Source organism: Anabrus simplex, chromosome 11, assembly GCF_040414725.1.
Source record: "Anabrus simplex isolate iqAnaSimp1 chromosome 11, ASM4041472v1, whole genome shotgun sequence".
Lineage (NCBI taxonomy): Eukaryota > Metazoa > Arthropoda > Insecta > Orthoptera > Tettigoniidae > Anabrus > Anabrus simplex.
The window spans coordinates 45,517,400-45,543,610 of NC_090275.1; the positions used below are offsets into that span (position 1 = coordinate 45,517,400).

At 38.9% G+C, this 26,211-nt stretch overlaps 1 protein-coding gene across 2 annotated transcripts in view; it reads right to left on the minus strand.

The window, feature by feature from the left end:
- Window positions 1-13,355: 13,355 nt before the first annotated feature.
- LOC136883361 (N-acetylated-alpha-linked acidic dipeptidase 2-like) overlaps window positions 13,356-26,211 on the minus strand; it is a 50,955-nt gene continuing 38,099 nt past the window's right edge. For both annotated transcript variants that reach the window (XM_068229691.1, XM_067155623.2), the window contains 3 exons: window positions 24,087-24,168; window positions 19,388-19,480; window positions 13,356-13,540 (listed from right to left, as the gene is read on the minus strand). In XM_068229691.1, coding sequence (XP_068085792.1) covers window positions 13,372-13,540; window positions 19,388-19,480; window positions 24,087-24,168 — 344 coding nt within the window. In that variant the 3' untranslated portion in view covers window positions 13,356-13,371. The remainder of the gene's footprint in view (window positions 13,541-19,387; window positions 19,481-24,086; window positions 24,169-26,211) is intronic.

Sequence of the window (26,211 nt, forward strand, 5' to 3'; positions counted from 1 at the left end):
GAGAATCTGGACGTGTGTATATTATATTACATTGTAATGTGATGAATTGAGGCTTCCCAGGTGGTCCTTATCAACACTTTGATACTTTTTGAGAGTGTATAACACTCCATCAGAACAATCATGAGGAAGTCCAACAAATTCCTTAGGTGATCAGTCCTCAAACTTATCAATGTCCTCTAAAAATCAATTTGATTTTTTGTTAATGGCATACATTGTAGAGCAGCCCTGTCCAACGCGGCGCCCGCAGGCGCCATGGCGCCCGAGGTGCCCTTTTATGGCGCCCTTCGCAATTAATTTCCAAATTAAATTTTACTTAATATTTGAAAACAATACTTTTGCATTTCAATAAATATTCTTACTTTTCTCTTAAAAATACCGTCCTCAAAGTCAGGAAATTTGTTATATCCGTACCTCCAAATACACAAAGAGCTTTGAGTAAGCCATAAATGTGATCTAGGCCTAACTGACTCGTGTCCGCAATTAGTGAAGAGGTAGAAGAAAGGTTCAGAAAGAGAGCTATTCGACATGTAAGTAGTTGCGACAAAGGGTAATCCTCCACAAACCTCTCACTATGGGGGGGCTAGCGCCAGGTATAAGGCCCTCTCTACTCACAGAGCCAAATATAGCCGCATATTTATTCTGCCAAACAGAACCGCTTCCTTATGATTCACTTGATTGCAATGCCATAAACTACCTACCATGACAGAGTTTCACCAGGACGACAATGGGACACCCAATTTGCCCACTAAGTAACTTTAATCCCAACAAAGCTGTGCCGTAAACAATGAACAAACGATTTATGAAAGTCTTGCAATTGGAATGTTCCCAGTTGCTAGCTTTCAGGCGAACATTCAGTATTACTTGTGAGCTTATGCAGAGCTTATGGAATACGTTTTGAGTGCCTTGTGTTGTGATAAGTTGTACATTCAACATGTTTCGTGTGCTTTTTTCATTAATATTTAAACTTTAAATTATTCAGTTTATAATCAGTTATATTTCATTAAACATAACTCTTCTTAACATGGCTAAAAGGCAAAGAAATTATAACTTTAACAGTGAATGGGAGGACCAGTATTGCTTTATTGAAAACAAAGGAAAGTCTGTGTGTTTATTGTGTAATGCTAGCGTGTCTGTTCCTAAAAGAAGTAATGTACAGCAACATTTTTTGACTAATCACAAAAAATTCGACAGTGAATTTCCTGTTAATTCTGAACTAAGAAAACACAAAGTGAAAGACCTGAAATCTAAATTAGCATTGCAACAATGTGCGTTTAAGAAGCTAGTTCAGCAAACGCGTAACGTGACAATAGCTTCTTACAAAGTTTGTAACGTCTTAGCTAAAAGGAAAAAAGCTTTCAGTGATGGGGAAGTAGTGAAAGAAGCTATGCTAAATGCCGCTGAATCTCTGTTCGAATCTCACAAAGATAAATCTGAATTGATATCTTCAATCAAAGGACTTCAGTTGTCTCACCAAACTGTTGCTAGGCGGGTTGAACAGATTTCTAATAATATGGAATCTCAGTTACGTCAGGATTTTAAATCGTGTGAACATTTTTCACTCCAGTTTGATGAAAGTGCTGATATGTCCGACACTGCTGAGTTGTGTGTATTTGCTAGAATGGTTTTTAATGATTTTACAGTAAAGGAAGAATTTGTCAAGCTATTGCCACTTCATGGACGTACTAGGGGAGAAGACATATTTAATGCTTTCGTTAAATTCACCAAAGAGAGTAACTTACCACTGTCAAAGCTTGTCGCTATGACAACAGATGGGGCACCGTCTATGACTGGTAGAAATAATGGATTTCTTTCTCTTTGCGCTAAGGATGAATCATTTCCAAAATTTCTTTCTTATCATTGTATTATTCACCAAGAAGCTTTATGCGCAAAGGTTTTAAAGTTCGATCATGTCATGAAAATTGTAACTCATGTCGTGAATTATATAAGATCGTCATCTACTCGTCATCGATTGTTCAGAAATATTTTAAGTATGTCAGATTCGGAGTACGGTGACGTCATCCTTCATGCAGACGTAAGGTGGCTTAGTAGGGGAAAAACACTCGAACGGTTTTGCTGCCTGTTGGATGAGATACGAGACTTTATGAAATCATCTCCTGGGAAATATTATCATGAACTTGATGATATATCTTGGCTAATCGAATTAGCATTCTTGGCAGACATTACCTCAAAATTAAATGAGCTAAATCTCGAATTGCAAGGAAAAGATCATAATATTTCAGGTATCATAAGTACTGTCAATGCATTTGAAAAGAAACTTAAGGTATGGATTGTCCATTTAAATAGAAATTCCCTTTCACATTTTCCAAATTTGAAATCTATGGCAGATACAGTAAATGGCGGCAAGCGTGATTTTTCATCTCTTGCTAAACATCTTGGAACTCTTGGGTCCGAATTTGGTAGCAGATTTAGCCAGTTTTCAATGCTTGAACCAGTGATCATGTTTGTCAATAATCCCTTCGCTTCTGTTGACGTTTGTGAACTTGGAGGGAGGGTGTGTGAAATTTTCGAAAATTATAATCCTGAAGAATTAGAAATGGAAATTTTAAGCCTTCAGTCAGACCTTTCTTTGAAATCCTCCTACGCAACATGTGGCAATTTCTGGACTCTGGTGGACGGTAAAAAATATCCCATTGCCCGCAGTGTTGCTCTGAAGATGCAATCTTGTTTTGGTTCAACCTATCTTTGTGAAGTCGTGTTTTCAACTATGAACATAATAAAAAACAAATACCGATCCTGCCTGACAGACTTACACCTGGATGACGCGTTAAGAGCAGCCTGTTCCAGTTACACACCAGACTTTCCTCAACTTGCAGCGAGCATGCAGTGCCAGCTTTCACATTAATTATGTGAGTAAATATATTTACATATAATTTTTAATTCTAGATTTATTATTATTATTATTATTATTATTGTTATTATTATTATTATTATTATTATTATTATTATTATATAGTCGTTGTAGTACCGATAACAGTAGTCGAATTAGTGGAATCGTACCTGGCGCTCGCATACTCTTGGTTATCATGTGAATGTGCTCGCGTAGAAACAAACGTTGGACAGCCCTGTTGTAGAGGATATATGTTGCTGGACCATATATATTGATTCATGATTGAAATCTTCTGGTCTGATTTTTGTACAGGAGAGGGACATAGTTTTGAAATATTCTTTGTTAAGTTTTTGATGGTGCCACATTCATGAAAATTAATTCTCAAGTATGTGATGCGTTCTTGTGAAACTGTTATAGATCTATGATAAAGCCATTGGTGGATACCAGATCCATTGGTGATAGGTTAGTATCTTTAATACAGATCAATTTGCACTTACAAGCATCAATGGCTTGACCAAGAAGTGAAAGATGGTATCAGCTAAACTGATAAGATATTGAATACCAACCTCATTACTGATTATGACAGCAATATCATGCCATAGTTGAAAGATTACTCAGAAAAGGATCTAAACTGAGCAAGCGGCTGTGCAGTTAGGGTCGCGCAGCTGTGAGCTTGCATTTGGGAGATAGTGGGTTCAAACCCCACTGTCATCAGCCCTGAAGATGGTTTTCTATAGTTTCCCATTTTTTTATTTTTTTTATTTATTTTTTATCTTTATTTTTTGCTAGGGGCTTTACGTCGCACCGACGCAGATAGGACTTATGGCTACGAATTTCCCATTTTCACACCTGGCAAATGCTGGAGCTGTTCCTTAATTAAGGCCATGGCCACTTCCTTCCTATTCCTAGCCCTTTCTTATCCCATCGTCGCCATAAGAACTATCTGTGTCGGTACGACGTAAAACAAATAGAAAGAAAAAAAAGGAGTTCCCTGAGTAACAGAACACTTGAAATTTACACATCACACACCAACCTTTTGGTCATGTAGAGTTGCTTGTGCACTAGGATAGAATTTTCTGTCACCCAACATCTGCTGATTTGAGAGTTTACATATCCCAGAAGATGAAACCAAGCTCGACAGTCGTGATAAGTAATAATGGGTCCTAACAACAATAATAATAATGTTATTTGCTTTATGTCCCACTAACTACTTTTTAAGGTCTTCGGAGATGCCGAGGTGCCGGAATTTAGTCCCGCAGGAGTTCTTTTACGCGCCAGTAAATCTACCGACATGGGCTGTCGTATTTGAGCACCTTCAAATACCACCGTACTAAGCCAGGATTGAACCTGCCAAGTTGGGGTTAGAAGGCCAGTGCCTTAACCATCTGAGCCACTCAACCCGGCGGTCCTAACAACGAGTAAACATATTCAACAAATGGTGACAGAAATGTACACATTTATCCTTATACAGACCCTTCAGTTTTGTCAGAGTTGTCATTCAGTATGGCCTCCTCCTGTGAGTGGGGGTAATCCACAGTATCCCCTGCTTGTCATAAGAGGTGACTCATAGGGACCTAGGGCTTTCATCTTGGGAGCAGGAATTGGTAGCCTTGATCTCTTTAGCAGAGTTGCTTCTACTTTTGTCAGGCTCCTCACTTTCAACTTTTATATCCAACCTTCCTTGGTCAATTCTTCTTCTTTTCTGACACCAACAAAACTAGGTTTGCGAGGTCTAGGGAGACCTTCACTTTCATGCCTTTTGTGGCCCTTCTCTTTCTTTTGCCAATGCCTTCATTCTTCGAAGGGTTGGACTACTTCCGTTTTCCCTCTGATTAGTGTTAAGAGAGGATGGTTGCCCAGTTGTACTTCCTCTTAAAACAATAACCACCATCACCACCACCACCACCACCAATACCATTCAGTACGGTTCGAAATTCAAGGTCTTCCGCACTCATTCACAAGTTCTCATACTCGTGCAGACCTGTTGAGCCATACTTATGGCAAACGTATCAAGACTTCTAGATATTATTTCCTTCATTTGCCGCACAAGTTGAGGCATCTGGACAGAAGGTACTCTGCTCTTTGGTGCTTTTGCAATGGATGGAGTTGCACACAATTTCGTCGACAATCTTGAGCGCTGCTTTTTGCGGATGTTAGACAAAGTGGGAATTTGTTCCTGAAAAAATCTGGGTTTTTTTTTTATAGAGCTGAAATGAAATGGCGTATGGCTTTTAGTGCCGGGAGTGTCTGAGGACAAGTTCGGCTCGCCAGATGCAGGTCTTTTGATTCGACTCCCGTAGGCGACCTGCGCGTCATGATGAGGATGAGGACGACACATACACCCAGCCCCTGTGCCAGCGAAATTAACCAATTATGGTTAAAATTCCCGACCCTGTCGGGAATCAAACCCAGGACCCCTGTGACCAAAGGCCAGCACGCTAACCACTTAGCCATGGAGCTGATATCTAAATTATATATACACATATATGATATGAATACTTGCTCTAGTATTGAATACTGTACGTCACGCTTATTTATAACACAAATGTCTTCAGAGCACCGAGCGAGTGGCTGTGTGGTTTGGTCGTGTAGCTGTTAACTTGTATTCGGGAGATAGCGGGTTCCAACCTTACTGTCGGCAGGCCTGAAGATGGTTTCCCATTTTCACAGCAGACAAATACTGGAGGCTGTACCTCAATCAAGGCCACAGTTGCTTTCTTCCCACTGCTAGCCCTTTCCTATCCCATTATTGGACACAAGACCTGTCTGTGTCAGGGTGATGTAAAGCAAATTGTTAAAAAAAAGTCTTCACAGCACAATAGAAATTAACTGTTGAAGTTGACAGCCATAAGCAAGAGAACAAAAGAAGAACTAAAAGCAGCAAGATGATGGACCGGGCTGAAATTTAGTGCTCAGCCCTGTATTACAAATATTTCAATCAGACTTGCTGGACTCTAAAGTTATGAAAATACATTCAATTTTAGACAAGGATACTAAAGGATGTGAAAGCATGTAATAGCCATTCCTGTTTTTATTTTACTTTGTTTTATTTGAATAAATTCTCATTATACAATGCTTAAATATATATACACTGCTCAAAAAAATTCGAGGGATAAGAATTTGACTGTGTGTACCATGTAAGTAGTCCGTGATTAAGATATATACTGTTGCTCTTATTTCTTCGACATATTTTAAGAATGAGACGAATCCTCCCCATTTCGTTGGAAAGGCATGGCTTTGTGGCAGTAGTCAAAATGTATTGTGCTATGCCTCAGAGTGAAATGGACAAGCTATGTCTCACTGTCATCTAGTGAGTGTAAGTAAAGAGTGCATCTCTATAATCTTTGTATATGTTTCATCAGTCAAAATGAAGTATCTGTGTAAGGCAGAACGTGTTCAGGCAGTTACATTACTGCAGGAAGGTTGGACTATTCGCACAGTGTCTACAGAGCTTAATGTGGCTTCATCTATTCTATCTATTGTTGGGAGGGTTTGGAAATGATTTCATGAAACTGGTACTTACACACAAAAACCACGGCAAGGGAGAAAACGGAAAACATCGGCCAGAGAAAACTGATATGTGGTGAATTGTTCTCTTCGCTTGTGCTCTGCAACTGCCCGGGACCTACAAAATAATCTAAGAGCAGTAACTGGTTGCAATGTCAGTGACCAAACAATACGCAGCAGACTTCGAGAGGCAGGTTTAAGACCAAAAAGACCTCATCAGATCCCTCGATTAACTGTTTGGCATAAGAGAGATTGACTTTGATTTGCTGAGAATTATAGGAACTGGCAGCTGCGTCACTGGTGCATTGTATTGTTTACAGACGAGTCCCGCTTTCGTCCAACAGATTGCGATGGACATATACATATATCGTCATCGTGGTGAATGTTATAATGAAGCAGCAGCCCAGTAAATGGACATATTTGGCTGCAGGTCAGTCAAGGTGTGGGTGGCATCCCAATTGATGGCTGGTTGAACCTTCAGATAATCAGAGGCTGACTTAATGCTCAGAGGTATATCAAAGAGATTGTACTGGATCATGTTATGCCCATTGCGGTTGTAATGGGTCCCCAGTTTATCCTGTAACACGACAATGCGAGAGCGCATTCAGCAGCAGCCACCATGGAAACTCTACAGGACTTCACGATTCAAACATTAGACAGGCCTGCTGTGATTCCTGATCTCAGTCCCATTGAGCATTTATGGGATATTTTAGACAGACAACTTAGGGTCCATCCTGTAGCACCTTGGACTCTTGAACAACTTGCAGAAGTCCTTATTGAGGAGTGGGACAAAATTCCACAATAAACTGTTCAAATACTTGTCAGGAGTATGCCTCAAAGATGTGAGGCAGTAATATGGGCACATGGAGGGCCTACCAGGTGTTAAAACATTTCTTTTTGTGCTCTATGCGAATTAATTGAAGGACTTTCCACTTTGGTTTAGGGCAATGTGTTGAATTTCTGGTTATAGCACCAAGATGTGTGATAAGTGAACAGGATATGTACAGTTCAGTTAAATTAAGATCTCATTTTCCAGATAAAATGTCTCTTTCACTCCAACCATTCCTGAAAAAATAATGCAGATGTTTAAAATGTTGTCCCTCTAATTTTGTTCAGCAATGTACAGGGTTTCCATAAAAGAACTCTGGGGTTTTGAGGCAAAATATTGTAATGAAGTAAAAAACTTATATTAATGTTTAATACATGGTTGGAAAGATTGCATTTTCAAGTTTTTTTAACAATTTAATAAACAGTATGTGCCCCTTTAGTGGCACGGCACACATCGTAACGGTATTCCACCTCTTCCCATGTCCTGGCCAGCATGTTTGGGGGGACAGTCGCCACACAATTGATTATTTGTTCCCTGAGATGGCCAACATCATGAATTTTCTCTGCATACACAAGATTCTTGATATGCCCCCAGAAGAAAAAGTCCAACGGAGTCATATTAGGGCTCCTTGGAGGCCATGGAATAGGTCCTCCCCTTCCAATCCATCTGTTGCCGAGTCGAACGTCAAGGGCCTCACGCACACGCAAACTGAAGTGTGGCGGTGCCCCATCTTGTTGGAAGTAGACTAAACCCTTCTCCGCCTCAATGTCATCTAACTGAGGAAAAATATATTCCTCTAATATGTCACAATAGACATCACATTGATATTTCTTTCAACAAAAATGAAGGGAGCTATCACTCTATCATGCATAAGACCACACCAAACATTCACTTTTGGCGTGTCACGTTCATACTCTACGAACTCATGAGGCGGCTCTGATCCCCAAATTCTGCAATTATGTCTGTTTACAGACCCGTTCACATGAAAAGTCGCTTCATCACTAAAAATAACATTTAAAAAAAAACACGTTATTTTCATCGATTTCGTTTAGCATAGAAACAGAAAAGTCAAATCTCTTAATTTTGTGTGTCGGTTTAATGTGGTGTAACAGTTGAAGTTTGTAAGCAGTTAAACAAAGTCTTTTATGAACTATCTTATGAACTGTTGATCTTGGTAACCCCAACTCCAGACTGCGTCTTGTCAGTGATTTCTTAGGGCTTCGAAGGCATGAAGCTCGAATTCTGTCCACATTCTCTTGTGACACCCAGCGACTTTTGTTTTAAAACACTTCCTGTTTGTTTGAAAGCACTTAACCATTGGCGAATGGTTTTATCCATAGGCGGGTCAACACCATAATTACGTCAAAAGTTTCTTTGTACCGTAACAACAGAATGAGTTTCTATTAGCCAAATAACACATTGAGCCTTTTGTTGCGCTGTCGCCATAGCACGGCAATCCAGACAGCACTGACTGCCGCTACGTTGTTTCAAAGTCAGCGCTCCGGAGCGCTGCCAACTGTTGATGAAAACATTCCCAATTGGTATCAGTAAAACTTGATGAGCTACTCATTTCAGAGAAATTAACTACATTTTGCTATCTTCTACAGTTATTAAGATATGAATTTTTAAAACCCCGGAGTTCTTTTATGGAAACCCTGCATATATGAACGAACTAATTCAATGTAGTCTATCACTCCCTGTGGGTGGGGCAGTAGAATTCATCCATGGTACCCCCTGCCTGTTGTAAAAGGTGACTAAAAGGGGGATCCCAGGGGCTCTCATCTTGGCAGTATGGCTGGGCAACCTTGGCATCCATAGCTGAGTCTGGCATTGTTTGCTGCTAGGTTCCTTCTTCTTTTCTATCCAACCTTCCTCAGTTAACTCTTGTTCCTTTCCAACCCCGATGGTATAAAGTTTGTGAGACCTAGGGAGTCTCATTTTCCTCACCTTTCATGTCCGTACCCTTTCTTTTGCCGATATCTTCAATCTTTGAAGTGTCAGACCTCTTAAATTTTCCTTCTGATTTGTATTAAAAGGAGAATTGTTGCCCAGTTGTACTTTCTATAAAAGCAATAAGCACCAATGTAGCTCTTGAAATGAGGCAAAATATGAGTGCATAATGAATTTTTTTTTCTTTTTTTTCTTTTTTACAAGTCATTTTATGTCACACCGAAACAGATAGGTTTTATGGTGATGATGGAGAAAGGGCTAGGAGTGAGAAGGAAGCGGACGTGTTCTTTATTAACACATTCACTCCTGTAGAGGCCTTAAGCCGTTTAAGAGCAGCCCGTGTGTGGGACCATATCCGACTTAAGGCGCTTGGTCGCGCGATGTAAACGTTGCTTCAAATTTAGTGCTAAATTCGTACAAAGTCGTAGTTCTTGTTGAAAACCATAGATGGCATATAAATGAACAGTCCCTCACCCTGACTACCTGAACAAAGGGTACATTCTATTGCTTTCTTTCTTTCTTTTTTTTTTTTTTTCTTTCTTTGAGTGAACACGGACCTAAGCCAGTTGTGGTATTCTTGTGAGGGTGTGTAGTGAAGCGAGTTATTGTGTTGCGATAACATGACGAGTTATAAACACAATATATGAAGTGAGAAAATTGAGACATACTACTGAACGATGGTTCTGGTGATGATCTCATCCCTGATTTCAGTGATAGCGAAAGTAATTCCGATGATGATGTACCAGACTCTGGGCAAAGTGAAATTCAGCACATTCAATTAACCGATACATATCCGTCTTATTGCCTGCCTGCAATCAAGTTCACTGGTCGGGTAGGATTAAATGTTGACATTGAAAATAGCAACAGAATTATTACTTTTGTCAATTTATTTGTAAATGACGATTTCCTTGAATATGTATGCCATCAGACAAACCTTTATGTGGAACAAGTTACTAGTGCAGCACCGCGTCCATTCACTAAATAGGCCTATTCTATTTTCCAGACGTGGAAACTGGTCGATGTAAATGAGTTGAAAAAGTTTTTGATGATGATGCTTGCTGTTTAAAGGGGCCTAACATCGATGTCATCAGCCCGAAAAAGTTTTTAGGACTAATGTTTGTAACCGGAATAATGAAAAAAGAAAAAAACACATCTGAAAATGTTCTGGACAAAGGACACTTTTTCGGCTCACCGATTTTTTCGAAAACCATGGCACGAACCCAGTTCGGAAGCATATTGTCATTCTTGCATTTTAATGACAGCAGTCATTACGAGGGGAATCCTGATAGGCAATACAAAATTAGGCCAATTCTCGAAAGGCTCAGCGACCAGTTTTCATACAGTAATATTTAATGTAAAATAGTGCACTATAGAGATGAGGGGATTTAAAAAGGCTGGGCAGGAGGTTTAAATCACCCGCTGAGGAGCTGGTAGTCAACGTGTTAAGGTACAGTTCCAGCATTTGCCCGGTGTGAAAACTGGAAACTATGGAAAACCATCTTCAGGGCTGCTGACAGTGGGGTTCAAATCCACTATATCCCTGTAAAAGCTGTGTGGCCCTAACCGCACGGCCAACTTGCTCGGTGAATATGTAATAACATAGTATTCACTGCCTGACTGAATATTGACTTTTTTTTTTACATGTATTACTCATCTGATGGACATGTCCAACCCATCTAAGCCAAAACCAAGGATGGAGGTTTCTACAGTACATTGTTAAGATGAGCTATGTTATATGTTATGATAGTTTTACAGTGCATTAGAAATGAGTCTCTGCAACAAGCAGTGCAGTTGCAACCTATCCAAGTTCATGTGGCAGCAGTGTCTGCTTAGGGTCAGATGTGAGCAGACAGATTACACAACACAGTGAACCAAGACAGTAAAAACACAGCAGTTCTGTAATAACGTATTACACAAAGAAAAACTCGCAGTTAACAAATCCCTTACTCTGTCTGCCAACTTCAACACCTGAACAACAAAAAATGTATATTCTAGAGAAATGAATTTCATTTTATGGGTCCGTATTGAACTTTGATTAAACCAAATAACATAATTTTCAATACAAATTAAATAGTGTTTATTAAGTAAACATTTAATGAGACTACCCTTGAGGTGGTAGAGGTGGGATCCATCGCTGAGTCCAAGGGAGAAACCAACCCTGGAGGGGTAAACAGATTAAGAAAGAAAGATCGATGCAACATAAAGCAACTAGCAAAAAAAAAAAAAAAAAAAAGATAAATACCCGAAACAGAAACGGAAAACTAAGTTGAAAGTGCCAACTACTTTGAGCCACTCCATATTTTTGTCCTGATCTGCAGAGAATTCGTGAAATGATAGTGTCCCTTTGCACTTTTTTTCCTGTTTGAAATACAAAAATGCACACATCAATACATATTCAAATATTTCCAAACACAGTTAGCAAATCACTACAACATTAAAAAAACGAATTAGTGCATAAAATAAAATTCTTGTTTAGGACAAAGTTACAGCGAGAAAACACTTTGAGCCACTCATTACATTTGTTCTTGTTTGCAGAAATTTCTGCTCGAAGTACAAACAGGCGCACAATAATGTCACAAATTCCTAGTTGTAAACACAATTTAAAAAATATAATCACCACACTACGCAATAAAAAATTAAACTCACTAGCGCATAACTATCAGCTGAAATTATCAAGCCAACAAGCACCTCACTGCGAACACATTGCGAACATTTATGACAGCAAAACAATATAAATAAATCGAAACCGACTTTCAACCTATTAGGTCGTGTTACGTACATTTAGTACATGTTGAAGAGATGTTAAGTACAGAACAAAAATGGCCAACCAGACACCAGTGGGATCCAAACCCACAACCTCCCGATTTCGCATCGGTTGCTCTACTAATTGAGCTATGGTGGCCTAGGCCTTCTTTGTTCTGTTGGAAAGGATCTAAGCTACAGGTCTGGTACCACTACCATCACACTGTAGAGTTCAAAGTACTCCTTTCATTTTTTTTCCTTTTCTCTCCTTTTATTCTCTTTCACCTGCTTTGTGTTGCCAACATACTAAAAAAATAAAACTGGAAATGCGGCAATTTGTGGTATACAGCTTCCTATCAGTGAGTAGGAGGACAGCGCTCCAGCGGCATTATGGTGAAACTTTCCAATTACAGCTTTATGCTGGGCTTCACAAGCGATTGTCAAGGCCGGTATAAGGAGCGCAGCGAGGGATCCAGTCGGCTCTCTCTTTCTTCCTAGTATTAACAGCATGTCGGTGGCAATGTAGATTGTGTCGCTTGCCACGTGGGGTGAGTGGGCTTTGCCCCCCACCCCCTATCCCCCTGATACAAAAGAAGAAAAAAAGAGAGACCAGAATGGGAGTTGGAGAGTCAGAGTGTAGAGTGTGGGTTAGAGTGAGTGTTACAGTGAGCTGGCAAGTTGGTTAATATTTGAACTTGTCAGAATCGACTTGAGTGAGAGGGTAGTCAGTCTTGCTTTGTGATGGTAAAGTGAATAATCAGTGTTTGGACTTGTTGATATCTGTACTTTTCAGAATCGACTGTGTGATGGTGAAGTGAACGATTAAGAGTGAGTACTTTTTAACATCTGTACTTGACAGAATCGACAGTAAATTGTTTCAGTGTGTTTCCATTAATAGTGTTGTGTATGACTGTGTGTTGTTAAGGAATAGACTTAGCAGAAATAAAGTGGTTTTATACAAGAAAGTGAATGTATCTCGTGTGATATTTATTTACACCAAAATAAAATCGCATTGAGAATGATAATACATCTTATACATCATCTCTTTACACTTCATTGGTACTTTCTCCACACCAGATTTCTCACACTCTGGTAGAATGCATTTCCCTATTGAATTGTTTTACCAATCTCTGTGTCCAGCTCTGCATACTGCATCAGTTCACTTCCAAAGTATTTGAAGCTCTCCTCAATTTCAAGTTTTTTTAAAAATAATTCCTTTCCCTCCCCTTTTTCCTCTAGTCAACACCATTGTCTTACTCTTTTCATGCTGATTTTAATTCCTACACCCCTTTTCACATACAGGAGTTCAAAAAAGTACTCCTTTCATTTTTTTCCTTTTCTCTCCTTTTTTTCTCTTTCACCTGCTTTGTGTTGCCAACATACTAAATTAATACAACAATAAACTCTTAAAAATAATACAATCAAGGTTGAAAATCTTTTATTTATGCCTTCATTGAGACAACATACACAACCCACTGCACAATTTTTTCACCAGTTAAAAGGGTGTCAGAGCTGATATAGCCTGTCGAATTTGAACCATCACCTTGGTAATATATATATTTAATCTTGTCTTGACTTCAGGTCCCTCATTCAACAGATCTACAATTTTAGCAAATGTGGTGGTTACATAGGAGTCCAGAATGGCCGGAGAATAGATAGCATGTCTGAAAGAATAAATACAACTGTTAAAGATTCATACATATCATATATTAAACAGAATTTATTTTCTTGATGCTCATTTTTAAATGTGATTGATTTTGTGAAGACCAGCATGATATATGGTTATGAAGGTTACCTCCTGGGTTTGGTTCCTTGGGGGGAGTCTGGGGACGGAGTTCATGACTTGAGAAATCTGGTGGCCAACCAACTGGGTGGGGTAAGTCGTAGCAATACAGGCCTTCCTTAGGTTGTTGTCATAGGAGACATGGTCTCCCCAAGCATCCAAATTCTATACCCTTCATAACCACATATCATCCTGGTCTCCAAAAATTAACCACATTTTGATGATGATGATGATGATGATGATGATGATGATGATGATGATTGTTGTTTAAAGGGGCCTAACATCAAGGTCATCAGCCCCTAATGAGATGAAATGGAATGACAAATTAAAAGTCCAAAATTCTCCACTGACCAGAATTCAAAATGTGAGGATGAAGAATGAATGGATGGATATGAAATTAAAACAATCAGTGGAACCGACCTGCAATGCCTTACATTCACAGGAATTGACGTAAAACAATAGGATTACTGACCAAGGGACTGCTGCTATAGCATAACACTGAATCGATGATGCTTGCAGTCTAAAGGAGTTCCAAGATCTAAGTTATCGGCCCCTCATAACAGTACTTATCGCTAGGAAAGTAGAACCATGGTATTTGTCATGTTGCGGTACTAATCAAAAGTAGCAGAGACTTGCGGTATTCCACACATTATGGTACTACTCACAGGTTATGAAATTTGACATATAATACAGACCTATGGTTTTTCTCACATTGCGGCACCATTTACAGGCAACGCAACCCAATGATGTTCATCACATAAGAGTACTAACCTCAGGGACCTGCACTATCCCGTGGTGTTCCTCGTATAGTGGGTACTAATCATAGGCAAGGCAGAACCATGGTAGCTATCATCCCATGGTCCTGTTCATATGGTGGTACTAATCACAGGTACTGCAAAAGCCGACCGCACGGTGCTCCTGTGTGCTACTAATCACAAACCTATTTGGTACCTAATATAGTGGTACTACACGCAAGTAAAAGCGACCCATGGTGTTCTCCACGTGGTGGTACTAATCACAAGTAGTTTCATGGTTCCAAGACAATCATCCCTTGGTCGCCCCTTTTAGTCGCCTCTTACATCAGGCAGGGGATACCGTGTGTGTATTCTTCGTCTGCGTCCCCCACCCACAGGGGGTTAACCACATTTTAAAAAGTCCTACAGTTACATTCACATGCCCACCTATCATCAAAAACATTCTTGCTTACTATGAATCACACCAATCCCCACCCATAACTAATAATAATCTTATTACTGATGATGTATATTTTGGGTTTATGCTGTGTAATGAACTAAATAAACACTCAGTGAATTTCAAAAAGAGAAACAGAAAAATGAACATTCATGACTTGAGAAATCTGGCAGTAAACCAACAACCAAATATAACAAAAGATAAAGCCAAACTCACTGCATTTTCCACCTTTAGTTTCTCCCAAAATACTTATAAAATAACTAACATTCCTAAAAACGTAACATGAAAATATCTTTCAGAACAAATAACAGAAATCTTGATTTATTACACAACTCTAACTCAATTAATAAATCTAATGTTTTTTTCTAAATCTGGAGTATATAGATTCCAATGCAATAACTGTAGATCTTCGTATATTGGACAGACAGGATGTAACTTTAAAATACTCTGAACACATCAATGCCATAAAATACAACAAATTTGTTGCATTAGGACAACACGTACAAGATTCTAATCATAATTTCACCAGCATTGATAAAGACTTAAACTTAAAGTTATCAACAACTTCTAAACACTACTGAAAATTGTTTTATCCATCTTGACCAATACTTCAACTCCAATTTAAATTTAAATGACATTTCTGAAAAACCTAATATTTTATTCGGCTTCCGCTTCATCAAAAATGCTAATTTTACAAACCCAAATTCAATATTATTTTTCTATGCATTGTTTTAAACTTATTTGTAATTGGCTGTTGATGACTATGAATACTGGTCAAAACTGGTATCAGTTTTAATTAAACAGGAATGTAAACTTACATTTTTTCTTTTAATAGTATTTAAAGGTGGAACCTTCTTTTAACTGAATGTATATTTCTATATATCGCCCAATTTCTAAATGAACCTAATATTTAAAACATGTTATCTCCATGAAGTGCTTTTTTGTCATGAGAATTATCATCATCGCAATTAACACATAGTATAGGAACGCTTTAAATTCCTTTATTGTCAAATTTAGAAACTGAGGACTCGTTTTGTGTTGAAGGCATCCAGTTGTAACAACTCACTATGAAGATTCATCTTACTTCATATCCAACCCATAGAAAAATGATGATGATGATGATGATGATTGTTGTTTAAAGGGGCCTAACATCTAGGTCATTGGGCCCTAATGGTATGAAATGAGATGTAAAGACAATTTAGAAGTCCAAAATTCATCCACTGACCAGAATTCAAAATGTCATGATGAAGAATGAATGGATGAACATGAATTTAAAATAATCAGCAGCTCCAACTCACAATACTGAAAGTTAAAAATAATTCCAAAATTGATCCACTGACAAGAATTCAAAAAGACAATGATAAACAATGATTATGAACTTAAAACAATCAGTGGATCGGACCCACAATGCCCCACCTTCCCAGAAACTACCGTATTTACTCGTGTATTAGACCCCCTCGCGTATTAGACCCCCCCTGGCTTTTCGGGACGAAGAAAATGAAAAATAAAAAAAATTTTGCCTGTAAGACCCCACAACGTAATTCGTCAGAGAATGACGACGATTCCGCTTCGAAGCATGTTTAAGTCTTATTGCAGCTCTGATGACATCACATAAATTTGTGAATAGTTTCGTTCGTATGACCTATGCAATGAAAATACGTCGAATCCATGCGGTATACCTTTGTTTCGTAGTTAAGAAATGTCCGCCTCTATAGCGTAGGTCTACTGCAGCTCTGATGACGTCGCACAAATAGATGAATAGGCCTAGCTTCGTGTCCAACTCGCGCATTGCAAGCATACATCAGTCATGTTATATGTCTGTGTTTTGTAGTTAATAATGTCCACCAGTGTAATGGTTAGCACAATTAGTTGCTGTTTTCGGGGGTCCTACTTTGATTCCCGGTACCGTACTGCCAGAGATTTATGAATGGCAGGAAGGTTGATATGCGGTAAAAGCGGTACATGTAACACCCCTCCACTGGGAATGTGTCTAAAACGAGCTGTACCACCTCCGGATGAGGAAACGAGTTTACTTTAGTTGAGAAATAATTCGCGGTTGTTGCTATTTATACAGCAGGCGAGATCATTAAAAAAGTGGTCGTTTAATATCTCGTAACTCGGGCCAATATAGGTATATATTTAGAGAGAAGTAAGTTTAAAACGTGATAAAAGCTATCCAACTAAAATGATTGTTTTACCCGCCAACGTACCTAATAATAATAATTTTATGTCCCCGCGTACTTCAAACGATTTTCGGGGACGCCAAACAAAACATACTAGAGTATGCGTTAATAAGAAAGCAGACAACGAACGTACGGAATTAAACATTATGATAATAAAACGCATTACCGCCACACCTGTGGATATCCATAAATGCGGTATATTTTCCTCTTATTTATTTTTATTCTTTCCGTCAAGGAACTTTTGGCATTATCAGGGTGATAATATAGCTAACCTAAACAATGTGGTCTGTCTTATCTCATGGGCAGCTGTTTACATAAATCCGGATGTGATAAATGTAGAGAACAGGCATGAAATTTACTTAAAAATAAGGGTCTGTGTTTCAACAACCGCAGTTATCAAAAGAATGTTTCCAGTTACTCAGTATTACATTCGGAAGTACAACTCGTAACATATGCTAGTTATCAGCTGATGGTTTGGCATGCCATCTACAGTACGGCTTTATTCGGAAGGAGTGGCTTCTGCTACATATACAGCAACTGGGAATATCAGAGATCACCTCCAGAAACCATCTGGGAATAGATTCATACTGTTTAGACTCTATAGACGGGAACAAAATTATTTTTAAAAGGTTCAAAAAGACGGGACCTTGTACGCTCTTGATTGCAGTGCATGGCTCAAAGAGAATGAAGCACGGCTGACGCGACTGGCGAGATGACAGTGAAGATGACGTCACTTGAATTGCCAACACGCCTGTAGCAGGGCAGGGAAGTTGGCAGCGCAAGGCTGAAAGCAGTGATCAGGTTTGCTGTGTGGTAGGCCTACTGCTTAACTGAAAGAGACAAATGACTGGCCATTAAGTTCTTTCGTATCAATATTTAATTATATGATAACACGATATCCTTATCTCTTTTTTCTACGGGGTCGAGTATGAAGTGAGAAAAATCTTCGTAGCGAGTTTTTACGACCGTATGCCCTTCCTGACGTCAACCTCACCAGAGGAATTAATGAGATGTAACGAAAGACGTGATATGAGTAACTAAAACGGGCTTTTATATGTACCGTAGGCCTAAAAGTCTTGCTCACCATTTATTGTCTTTTTTACGTTTAGAAATACTGCCTTCCGACGAAAATAGCCAGTATAACTTATACACATTCTAATTTTGTTAAATAATAATATGGAATGTTTACACATACAATTTATAGCTCTTTATAGCCTAGAAGTCGTGTGTTCGCTGCACAAAATTTTGAGGATATCGCATATTGGACCCCCCTTTACTATTTTTGGTTGTAAAAGTGAGAAAAAAAAGGGGTCTAATATGTGAGTAAATACGGTATCTTAAAACAATAGTAGTACTGACCAAGGGACTGCGTCTAAAGTGCAATCCTGACTCGATGATAAAGGGGACCAAAATCCAGGTCAACAGCCCCTCATAATGGTAGTATCGCTAGGAAAGTAGAACCATGGTATTTGTCATGTTGCGGTACTAATCAAAAGTAGCGCAGACTTGCGGTATTCCACACATTATGGTACTACTCACATGTAATGTAATACACACAGGTATCACAGACCTATGGTGTTTCTCACATAATGGCGCCACTCACAGGCAATGCAAACCACTGTGGTTCCTCATCTAGGTGTACTAACCACGGGCGCTGGTATTCCTGTGGTATTCCTCACATAGTGTGTACTAATTACAGGCAACGCCCAGACCCGTGGTGTTTCCACATAATGGTACAAATCACAGGCAATGAAAGCCCATGGTGTTCCGCATATAGTGGTACTAATCATAGGAACTGGAAATCCACAGTGAACCACTCTCTCCTGCTATTAATCACAAACCTGTTGTATACCTAACATAGTGGTACTAACTGCAAGTAAAGGTGACCCATGGTGTTCCCTGTGTGATGTACTAATCACAAGTAGTCTCATGGTTCTTAATCGATCATCCCTTGGTCGCCCCTTATAGTCCTCTTATGACAGGCAGGGGATACCATGGGTGTATTCTTTCGTCTGCGTCCCCCACCCACAGGGGGGTTGTGTGTTTGGTCCACGAGAGCTATTTTATTTTGCTCACGTCCACCGACAAGCCGGTTAAGACCCCCCTATCTGCCACCCAGGACGCGCCGTTCGAGAGTATCACCTCTCCCCCTGCTATGCAAGCATAGATAGGATCGTGGCATAGAAAAATGGCACAAGGGTTGGGCGCCGCATGCACTCTCTCTATCTCTATCTAAATGAAAGAGCTATGGCTATTTCTGTATAGGATTACTGGTGGGATGAGATAACATTTCTAGCAATTCAGGAAGTGTTGAAAAATAATTCTTACAAATGCTGTTACATAGATTTTCTTACCTCACTCTAAAATTGGATGATTCACCTTCAGGCAGTAGTAAACTGTTTTTTAACAGCATTAACTGGTCATTCAACATCCTTCGTCTTAGTGGCCTGGAAAGAAAAAAAATTGATAAAAAAATATAATTTTCAAAATTGGAATATTGTGTACAACAAACACTTGGTGGGGGTTGCAAGAACATTTTATTCCTTCTTTAGAAGCTAATGGTACTACAAGTTTGAAAGACATGTTGCAAGAAACAACTTTAGTGCTAATGGTCTGACAAAGGCTCCGTTAACTTAGATGATGAGCGTTGATGCCTGCCCTCAGCTGCCTCTGTGGATCAGCGGTAGAGTGTCGGCCTCCGGATCCCAAGATAGCGTGTTCAAACCCGGCAGAGGTAGTCAGATTTTTGAAGGGCGGAGAAAAGTCCATTCGACACTCCATGTCGAACGATGTCGGCATGTAAAAGATCTCTGGTGACACATTTGGTGTTTACCCAACAAAATTCATTAAAATCTCAGCCATAGACGCCCAAGAGAGTTTCGGTTTACTTGGTCTGCCATCTAGTGGGGGCCTAGAGTAAAACGGAACATCGAAATTGACGAGCAGACAGCCAGATGGCGTCAAATAGAAATGTCTGCACACGGCAGCTGAGGCCATAAGATTATTATTATTATTTTTTTTTTTTTTTTATGCCTGCCCTCCAGATGAAGTTGGAAAGCAGAAACAAGCTCGTTGGCGACTGTAAAGAAATGAACATACGAGAGCTCGGATTGATGAGAAGGAAGCCTATGCATTTGAAGACGGCAGTGTACTAAGATGCGAGGATTGCCCTTGTCGTTTTCTGTTTTCCTGTTTGTCCTTATTTCCTCTTTCTATTGCTTCTACACTGATCTGCCATGGTGTTCATCCTACATGTAATAATCATAATAATAATAATAATAATAATAATGTTATTTGCTTTACGTCCCACTAACTACTTGTTAAGGTCTTCGGAGACGCCGAGGTGCCGGAATTTAGTCCCGCAGGAGTTCTTTTACATGCCAGTAAATCTACCGACACGGGGCTGTCGTATTTGAGCACCTTCAAATACCACCGGCCTGAGCCAAGATCGAACCTGCCAAGTTGGGGTTAGAAGGCCAGCGCCTTAACCATCTGAGCCACTCAGCCCGGCAATAATAATAATAATAATAATAATAATAATAATAATAATAATAATAATAATAATAATAATAATAATAATAATAATAATAATAATAATAATAATAATAATAATCTTAATCTTATACTGTCCTCCTTTTCAATACAAAAGACCATCTACATTAGATGGGGTAATTAATGGAGGACAGTATAAGACCTTTTTTTTTTTTTTGCAAAGTTTTACTGTATATGCAGTTAAAATCCTTGGCCAGGCCAGAAATTGAATCCGAGGCCCTCTGAATAGAAGACCGGTAAGCTGTCCACTTAGTCAAGGAGTGCAATGTGAATGTTTCCTGAATACATTTCTTGAATTACAACATAGAAATTAAAGTTTAAATGCTCTTGCCTCAAACCAGTCATTTCTAAGATGTATTGATGTATTGAAATTCAGCATTATTATAAAGATATTGATATCACCATCAGAGTACTGTAAAAGTTACTGTAAAAGATCCTAATCATTCTGCGTCAAGTGTAAGAAACATAATCTAAGTACTGTAAAAGTTAATGTAAAAGATCCTTATCATTCTGCGTCAAGTGTAAGAAACATAACACTAGCCAACATGATTATGCGGTAAAATTGAAAATATGTAATTCTTATGGAAATCGCTGCCCTGATTCCGAAAATGATGCCATTTTTTTCCTATCACGTCTAGTTTTGATGCAATTCAGTGTTTTAGTATCTGCATGAATTTGTAAGATGTAATGTTGAGAGATGTTCTTGCGCAACATTTTTTAGAATACAAGTATGTGATTTGATTTGTTATTGTTTGCATTTTATTACAGGTTTATTTCTCTCTAAATTTTCATTTTGTAGTTGGGGATTTCCTGGTAAATTCATAACAAACTCCCCCAGATACGCAATAGACCGCGAGGTATGTAGAATTGAAGATAAAACAGTTGAGAGTTTGTCTTTAGACCACTTGAATAATCAGACGTGTTAAAAGCCCCAGCCCTTATGCAATGTTTATGATGGACTGATAAAGCAGTTTCCTTTCAAAGATAACAGTCCGAAAGTATTATACTCAAGATGAACTTGTATTTGGTACAGATGTTTCAAATCTTCTACGTCGATTGGGAGAGAAAGAGTATGATCCTAGTAACTGGCGTGTTTTTATTGACTCTTCCAAAATAAGTTTAAAGGCTGTTTTGCTTCATAATACAAATGTTCTAGCATCCATCCACTTGCACACTCCACAAAAATGTCTGAAACGTACGAGCCTTAAAGTTGGTGCTTGAAAAAATTAAATATCATGAGTATGGGTGGCAAATTTGCGGTGATTTGAAGATCATTGGATTGTTGCTGGGACAACAAAAAGGCTATACAAAATTTCCCTGTTTCCTATGCGAATGGGATAGCAGGGCACGGGATAAACATTGGGATACAGTGAATTGGACAGAAAGGAAACAACTACAACCAGAATCCAAAAATGTCTTGAATGTAAGTCTTATTGACCGTGAAAAAATTCTACTTCCACCCTTGCACATCAAATTTGGATTGATGAAACTGTATGTCGAGGCATTAGATGAAAGTAGCCTATGCTTCCAATATTTATCCACTAAATTTCCCTCGCTATTAGATGCAAAAATCAAAGAAGGTGTATTTGATGGACCACAGATTCGTAAACAGATGAAGGTTAAATTTTCACAGACACGATGACCAAAATTGAGAAAGAGGCTTGGCATGCATTCAAAGATGTAGTGACTAAATTCCTTGGCAACATTAAGGACCCTCAATACAAAGAAATTGTAAGGAAAATGTTGGTAAAGTTTAAGGAACTCGGTTGTAATATGAGCCTTAAGCTTCATTTCTTAGCTTCGCATCTGGATTATTTCCCTCTAAATTTAGGAGCTGTCAGTGAAGAACAAGGTGAAAGGTTTCACCAGGATCTCAAAGATGCAGAACGAAGCTATCAGGGACGTTGGGATGTGAATATGATGGCCGATTACTGTTGGTCGAATGTACGAGACGACCCTTCTAGAGATCATTCAAGAACTCCAAAAACCCGGAAATTCCATGGCAAATGGGGAAAGACGGAGGTGTGAATCTAACCTGTACATAATGTAACAAAACTATGTATGTTTAACCATGTAATTTTTATTCAAGGTACGGTTATATTAATTTAAAAGCAACTGTACAGTCAAAACTAAATAGGCGCTTTATGCTTCAGTTTCAAGAAGTTCAATATACATTAAAAATATAATACATACTATCTACTTGCTTACAAAGCATCATTTATGTGTATTCAATGCATGAAAAATATGATTACGTTTTGCAAGCCGAAATTTACGTTAATACATCAAATGTAATCAATACTAAGTATCAACAATTTTACGTAAGAACAAAATAATATTTTGTAAAATTGTCAACAAACCAGACGTGATTCGCCAAAACTAATTTTTTTCCCGAATTCTGCGTTAAGTAATTCATAAAACCCACCTAGTTTCGTTTTTACCGCACAAAAAAAGTTTTATTTTGCAGGCTAGTGTAATCTAAGGCCTTTCGTACAGACATGCAACGCAACCCAACTTGTTTAGTACTGTTTTATGACAGTTGTGCTGTATGTTCTTCGTCCACAGACGCAACTCTACTGTGACGGTCGAATCAAAAGTTTGTCAGTCTGTTCCAGAGTGCAAGCCATACGGTGTGTAATCGAAATGTCATTGTGACCTGGTACTTGAGAAGGCTTCAAAGACGGCGGGAATTTAGGGTTCATCCTTTCATTCGTGAAAATCTTCATGTTCAATTGTGTCAGTCCGAGAAATTGAACAAGACGAAGAAAAGTTCAAAGAATTTTACAGGATGTTCAGGGAACTGTTCAAGGAGCTAGTTGGAAAACTTGGCCCGATAATCAGGAAGAAGGACACAAACAGGAGGAGATGTATTTGAGTGGAAGAAAGACTCCTGATTACTTTGAGATAAGTTGTATTAATTGTAATTATTGTATTTGACATAAATCATTTTAACATAAAGTTTCAAGGATTCAAATGTTCAATATATAGGAAAAATATTATTAATAATTCTTGAAGTTGTTGAAAAAGAAAGAAGAAACCATGAAATATGAAACAGTCTCAAAGTTGTTACTCAAATACCCATTATGAATCATGAAACAAAAGTATTTTTCACTAAAAATATTTGAGTAGAAGCAGTATTTTGGCAAACTATAGTTGAAGAACAAAGGGTGCTTTTCCACTGCTTCTACGAGTTGCATACACAACTCCTGATCATGATCCGACATAGTACAATTGAATTATACGAGTGGTGAACTATGAAAAATAGCAGGAGCGTCTGACTCGAGTTGGGCCACGCAACTGACAAGCCAGTCGTTTGTGAGTTAGTAATTCATGAGTTGATCGACGAGTCGCGCAGGTGGACAAGAACTGCACAGTTAACAGGGGTCCGACTGTGAAACAACTACCGTCCAATGCTCATGTGACATTTGTTTCAGTCGGATCGCAGTTGCATTGCACCGGTGTACGAAGGGCCTAACAGTTTTTTAAAAATGATAATCAACATACAGTGAAAAGTTATCAGTCTTCAATTGTTCAGTCCATACATCAGCAGCCACCACAAAGTCATCTACAGCTCTTCTTAATGGCCCTGTAGCAAGAGAAAACAAGTTTATATAAACAGATTTTGTAACAGCATACTATAAAATTTTTCTCACCTTCCAAATTGGGTACAAGAGGGAGGCTGTTGAGCTGGCCTCCCCAATTCCACTAGAAATTTTGTCTAGTCGAATAGCCTTTATTTTCATCAGTAGTCTCCTATGACCTACCCTGTCAAAAGCCTTGGAGAGATCAATAGCAATACAGTCCATTTGACCTCCTGAATCTATCTGCTATATCTTGCTGGAATCCCCCAAGTTAAGCCTCTGCCCAGTCTATCATCATGAACTTCCTCTTCCCTTACTGTGTGTTCTCCATGCGCTGCTTCAAAGCAGTCCACTAACATCTGGTATATGTCAGCTTCAGGTAGGCCTGAAGCCTGAAGCTTTGCCTTGTTTTTCAAGAGCCAAACAGATTTTTATTTTTTTTGCTAGTGGCTTTACGTCACGACACAGATAGGTCTTATGGCGATGATAGGATAGGTCTAGGAGTTGGAAGGAAGCAGCCGTGGCCTTAATTAAGGTACATCCTCAGCATCTGCCTGGTGTGAAAATGGGAAACCACGGAAAACCATCTTCAGGGCTGCCGACAGTGTGATTCGAACCCACTATCTCCTGGATGCAAGCTCACAAACAGATTTGATGGAACAATACAATAATTCCCTTCTTCCTGTCTTCTGGTGTCTTATTCTCCTTCCATACAACTCCCATCATCCAATATAGCCCTCCTTTCATCTTCCTCAATGCTACTTCCACTTCCTCCTATGTTAAGTCTATTTCCATTTGTAGTTCATCTTCATCTTCCTAAATTACTTCTGCCTCTGAACCAAAAGGTGACTGCTGACCATTCAGCCGAAGAGCTAGACAGTGGTGGGAACATATGAGGTGAATGGAGGAAGATAGGTTCTCTTACAGAAGAATAAGGGACATTGCAATAGAGGGCAAGAGAAGCAGAGGCAGACCAAGGTGACGATAGTTAAGACACTGGATCTATACTCTTATTATCCTCCACTACAATAATAACATGCAGTTTCCCATTCACAGCAGATGGCACAATTCTTCAAAACGCTCCCTCCACATCATTTTGAGTTCTCCCTCTTTCTCCACCTTCTTTCCATATTAATGATTTTGACGTACTCCATGATATATTTTCCTTCCCTCACTTTTAACCATTCAGTATATTAGTTTTATTACTACCTTCACCATCTTCCATCATCTTAGTCTGTTCTTCCATCAACCTTCTTCTCTGTTCTACTACCACCCGTCTTGCTTCTTTCTTTATTGCCTGATACTCTTCTCTCGCTTCCACCATCCTATTTTGCAACCATGTCTTCTTCTGCAATACATCTTTCCATTGTTCTAGTTCTTCCACATTCTAATTCTGCTCCCTCTCTTAGTGTATTTCTGAATATTCTTCCTCTTTTTCCGTTTTTGGTTCATCCATCGGCATGTTTTCCTTACTATCTTCAAATACTCTTCCCTGTTTTTCTCCTTGCTCAGCTTCCATATTCTTATTCATCTTTCTTGAGTTTCTGTCTCTTTCTTGTTCTTAATCCCTCTCAGGTTCATTACCAGAAGTCATTGGCCACTTTCCACTGACTCTGATGTCCATAATACAGCTCTTCATTTTGCTGTCAAAGAGCATTTAGTCCACCACTGATTTTCTAGACCAATTTCTACTGCACCAGGTTATTTTATGGCTCTCTTTCTTTTTGAACCATCAGTTTCCAACCAACACACCACTAAATTTGCATAAGTCCAGCAACTTCTCACCTTCCTTATTTTGGCTCCCTCAAGCCTCTTTACCAAGCACATTTTCATATACTTGCCTTTCTTAGCCAATGTGGGCATTCACATCCCTCATCACTATCATGTTCTTTCCTCGCAGCTACTTCTGTATTTCCTCTTCGAAGTTTTCTCTTTTTTTTAAATCTGATGTGCAGATCTTCTTCTTCTTCTTCTTCTTCTTCTTCTTCACTTAGAATCAACCATCTTTGGGGTATGTCAGATCAATCACTTCTTAGATGCTTTTGCTC